We start from the raw sequence: 5,145 nt of genomic DNA on the forward strand, positions 1-5,145 counted from the left end.
TGGTGACTAAACCAATAGACAGGGTCGCAGGGAGGCCCAGTTCCTTAAAGATACTTAGGTGTAGCTCCTCTTAATACAGACCCTTAGCCCATAGACAGCCTGCTGCCCAGTAGAATTTTCAGCCAAGGTACAGGGTTAAGGCAGCAGCTGAGAAGTAGGTTTGAAAATGTCAGTGGCACCTAAATTATAGACTTGGGTGCCTAAAGAGGGATTGAGGCACCTAAATACCTTGTACGGATCAGGGCCAATGTGCCTAAATGATAAATAGATCTGAACCATTGATTCTTAGAAGAATATGATTTAAAAAAACTGCAGTGATTAACTGAAGCAAATGGAGATCAAGTGACTTAACCAAGATCAGACACACAAAACAACACCTCCCTGAAAATCAGACACTATCTTCAGAATCTTTTTTCGGTGAGCAAATGGCAGCACCCCTTCTTACAAAACACTGTAAAATACTACTACAAACCTATTTTCCTGAAGATATTGGAAAATGCCTCAAACCTGAGGGAAAACGAAGGGTTTGGAGAATCTGCATCAGCCAGCATGCTGGCTCCCTTGATAATGAAAGATGCTGGCTTTGGTAAGTATGGAGAGAGAATTTTTCGTTGTGTGACTTTATCAGGTGTACAGATTAGTTAGGTTGTACTGAAATAACATTTGATTTAACCACTAAAAATAGCTTTAAATCTATATTAAAAGAAGATTCAAGACTCTGAGGTTGTACATTTTTCTCAAAAGGGGCATATATTTACTTCATATTTTATTTCCATATTCACTTTTTAGGAGAAATCTTCTCCATTCCTATATCGTTTTAGCTTATGCCTCCCATTATTCTCCACAAGCCTCATGACCATCATTTCTATTAAACGCAAACAAGTGTGGCTTTCATGTCAATTTGCCTGAATAATTCCTGTGAAATATCTATTATTTTATCTTGTCCATTCCATTAAAATCAAGATAGCACTCATATGACACTTGCTCAGTCCTCATACTAATCACTGGTTTGTGTTCACCTTTTCTTCTCTGATTTCCCACCCCATCCTCACAAGCTACTGGAACTCCCCTGCCGCCAGTCACATTTACAAGAGTTACTGAACTGTGGTTCCTGGAGACTGGCTCTGGAATTTGCAAAGGTTTCTAGCACTGTTGTTCTATCCCTTTGTCTGGTTTTAGAAAGGATGCCTGAAATCCAGTGCATCCTCTGTCTCTCTCTGCCTTATTTTGTTTTTCTTCTTAAAACATGATAAAGTAATGAGTCCTGATTATTAACAGGCCTGCTAGACTTAAAATACGTTCCCTTATTCACTTAAATGGAAGGGCTGGCTCTTCAGCAAATCAACATCTATTTCTTGAAGTTTATGGAGCTATGCCAGTTTAAATCACTTGAGAATCTTACTTGATGGCTGCCTTTAATAGACTGCCATACCAACTGCCCTTGCATGAATTCTTAAGCTATGACAAGAGCTTGCACAAAATTCTGTTTTGACTTGCAGCCCATTCAACCCCATTGATTGCAGTAGGATTGCATGGGAGGTAAGGCTCAATAGATTTTTGGTTCCTTATTGCTTGAGCATTTAGTTTCAGAAGAGATCCTGGTCAAGAAAGGGAAGCCATCACACTGACTTTCCTCCTTCAGTCTCCAAGCAGCTAGCCTCAGGTTAGAGTTGTAACATAAAACACAGATACAGTGTGTATTTCCTTGAAAATATAGCAGGAAGGTCTTTTTGGTAGCTAAAAACTAATACTAAAGTGGTTTGGTGAGTTATAACTGTGCTATGTCAAAATTTCATGTAAACTAATAAATGCAAATGGGAATTTCCAGCATAATTAATTTTATATGTATGGTATAGCTAAACATGCTACTCTAATGCAGTAGCAGGTGGATAACTGATCTTTGAAATTGCAAACAGTAGATAACGATAGACCTAAAATTATATGGCTGTAATTAGAATAATACAATCCTTTAGCTAACTTGGAGTCATGTTTATGTAAAGAAGACATAGTGACTTTTAAATAACTCTGCTCATAAATCTTTAAGAACTATGATGCCATACGGTACACATCACTGCATGAAACGAAAAGATAAAAACTGTTATCTGCTAATGTTTCTAAAGCTTTTTATATGCATCAAAATTCATAGTAATATTTTTGGATGGAATAAAGTCATGTAGGTCCATTTGTCTAACCGGCTATTGTTCTTTATGCTATAGTGGTGATTGCCTCTGAGTGCCTGCCTTTTTAATATCTTCACAGTAACAACTTTTACTGCTGTTCTTAATAATCTGTTCCTCAAAGCTTTTTTCCTAAAGACTTCCCAGTACTCACTGGGATTAACTTCTTCTGAAATGCTACATCTTTAGTTTTTGCTTATATTTACATTCAGATGTACACATCTCCTTCAACTAAAATATAGCTCATAAAGGGATTATTCAGAATAGCTGATTAAAAACAAATAAATGTAGAGGGAAGAATCTTCCTGTACATGTCAAATAAACCCTTTGTGATCTTTTAAGAAATGTTTCAGGCTACTACTTTCTGGCCAAAATTGAGCATACTAATGAAGAGGGAAATCTAGCTTCATCTCCCTGGCCACAGAGTTATCACTAGTAGAACAACTCATACAAGAGGGCCAAGGGCTTGATTTGGATGGAATGCACACCCCCCCGTGCAGCTCCAGCTTTGTAAAGGATCCTGATGAATTAGCATGGGTAACAGAGTGGATCCACAGTTTTGTGACTCAGCTGGTCCTCTGCCCCCCCACCCCCCCTCCCGGCCAATTGAAGTCTTTGGGGCTGTGGAGGGATTACTTCAGTCATGTGTTAAAGTAATCTCTGTGAAATGGCTTCCTTCCCCCATAGGAGTCTCATGGACAGTACCTTGTACAGAGTTCACTGCTTGGAATGGACAAAGTCCTGAATTTTGACCCATTGTGCATAAGAAACTATTTTTGCCATTGTAATCTAGGGCTCTGTGACACAAACAAAGCAATAAAGTTAAAGTATATTCAATATATAGCCGCAAATTTCCATGTTTCCATAGTGCTTCCAATTTGGGGCTTGGCCTGTCCTGGCCTGGCAAGTGAATAGCTAGGAGAGGAAATCACATCTAGATCTCTCTCCTGACAGCAACTTAGTCAGCCTCTAGTGCTAAACTTATTTAATTTTATTAAGATGTGATCAAAATTTCTTTGTGTACTATTTCAAAATTTGATAATGTATGATTTAGAAACATAGCTAGAAGCCTTAAACTGCATGTAGATTGGAAAGTTACAGCTGTATGCATTTTATTATTATTTTACTGGGAATGTTATGCTAAGTGTTTTGGTATGTGTTTGTGTTTTAGGAACTAGAACAATATAAGAAAAATGCCTCTAAATCCTGGAAAGAAATGGAGTTTGAATCTTGATTGAGATAAGTGTTTAGCTCTCACACTGATTTTAATTTTATGTCTTGTACATGTTAAGATCAATCATCATTTTTGAGTATTATACAAAGTAATTGAAACTGGTGTTTTATACAACTGGAAAAATATGTAATACCAAATTGCAAACATACAATAAACAGTTAATATAGCATGATTGCATTTATTATTAAATTATAAAAAACTTAGTACATGAATTTAACTATTAATTTATAACATCATGTGAACTGAAGGTGTTTTCTGGTGAGAAAATAAACCTGGATCCTCAGACTCAAGTAGATTTTGGAAAATTTAAAAAAGATTATTCGCATAGATGGGTTTAAATATGAAGAACGGGACTCTTAAGGCCATATGTTTTGTTGGTTTTTTTAAGTTCCTACATAAAATAGACATTTAAGGGCATAAACAGATTATTGCAAGCCTAGAGCTGTACCTGTGTACACAAAATATAATGTGTACAGAGTCAGATGTTTCCCAGTTTGCAGATACATATTTTACGTACTAATTAACCCATTAAACGATAAGTGCTATAAGAGAGAGACTTTCACACAAGCTGCCTGATATAATGTAGTTAAAACCAGGTTCTGTTAATCTTGTACAGGAGAACATTCCCAAAGACTATACCCATTCTGCATAGAGCTATGTTGTGGCTCCTGCTCACCAATAAGATTGAGTACTGTTACGATTTCTGGACAATGAGAACCGTTCTGCTACCCATCCTGGAAGTGATAGTTTGTTATGGTTGTCAAGTTTAATGCTCTAATTTAATGAAGGTGTTACACTATCAATAAATATAAGTCCCCACCCCTTCATACACACATTGTGGGATATTTGTGTGCATTAATAAAAGGAAATTTAGATTAATGGTAGAAAATTATTCTTAATGTTCAGTATCATAGTCTTCTAGTGCAATTAGAAAAGATGGAAATGTCATTGATAGAGAAAGTCAAACTTCGCATAAACCAGTACAGCTCAGCCTTTTGTCCATCAGCAGGATGAAATATTTTGAGAACCAAGCAATAGACTATTGAGGTACTGAGACAAGAGGTGGCCTATGAGCAGTATGTCATCTTACCACAAAAATGGACAGATGAACCACTGGGCTAGAGCACATAAGAAAATTCCTTGGTGAACTATCCTGAACTGGAAAGGGACTGGGCAGGATGATCTAACATGAATTTTTCCTTCTCTGAATGTTATAGTTTATTATGTGTAACATATTTGGTCACAGGTGCTGTGCAATTTCACAATTTCTGAGCTCAAATTTATGTACAGATTCACATATATTCACTTTAATTCATACTTGTAATATCTTAGTTTCACCCTTTGCATTAATAACTTGAAAACCGAAGAAAGTAAAGTCCTGTCATACAACCGAATTACCATGTCTATTACATTATGCTTTGATATTTTTAAATTATTTATTTTGGGACGGGGTGGGGAAGGTGAGGTACAGCTGTTAGAGGAAATATTGTTGTGCCCCTTGGTCATCAAGCTTGCAAGAATAATCCCTAACAAAGCAAATTACATTTGTTCCCATGTCTGCACCTCTTTATTAAGTGCACTTACAAATATGTTAAAATATTTTTATGAATTAAAAAAATACCCAAAATGTGTACTTCATAAACTGAAATTTTTAGTTAAGTGTTTTGTTCATAGTATTTAACATGTTGCTTCCAACATGAGTTAAAACTGTTAACTGAAAGGAAAAAGATATGA

The 5,145-nt window shown here is 36.3% G+C and overlaps 1 protein-coding gene across 2 annotated transcripts in view; it reads left to right on the plus strand.

Annotated features, from left to right (window-relative positions):
* DYNC2LI1 (dynein cytoplasmic 2 light intermediate chain 1) overlaps window positions 1–3,578 on the plus strand; it is a 62,676-nt gene extending 59,098 nt beyond the window's left edge. The window contains exons 13-14 of one of the 2 annotated variants that reach the window (XM_048843012.2): window positions 487–586; window positions 3,349–3,578. In XM_048843012.2, the coding sequence (XP_048698969.1) occupies window positions 487–586; window positions 3,349–3,365 (117 nt within the window). In that variant the 3' untranslated portion in view covers window positions 3,366–3,578. The remainder of the gene's footprint in view (window positions 1–486; window positions 587–3,348) is intronic. The other variant, XM_048843013.2, reaches the window with a different exon arrangement.
* Window positions 3,579–5,145: the final 1,567 nt, after the last annotated feature.

The sequence above is a fragment of the Caretta caretta genome, chromosome 3 (assembly GCF_965140235.1).
Source record: "Caretta caretta isolate rCarCar2 chromosome 3, rCarCar1.hap1, whole genome shotgun sequence".
Classification (NCBI taxonomy): domain Eukaryota; kingdom Metazoa; phylum Chordata; order Testudines; family Cheloniidae; genus Caretta; species Caretta caretta.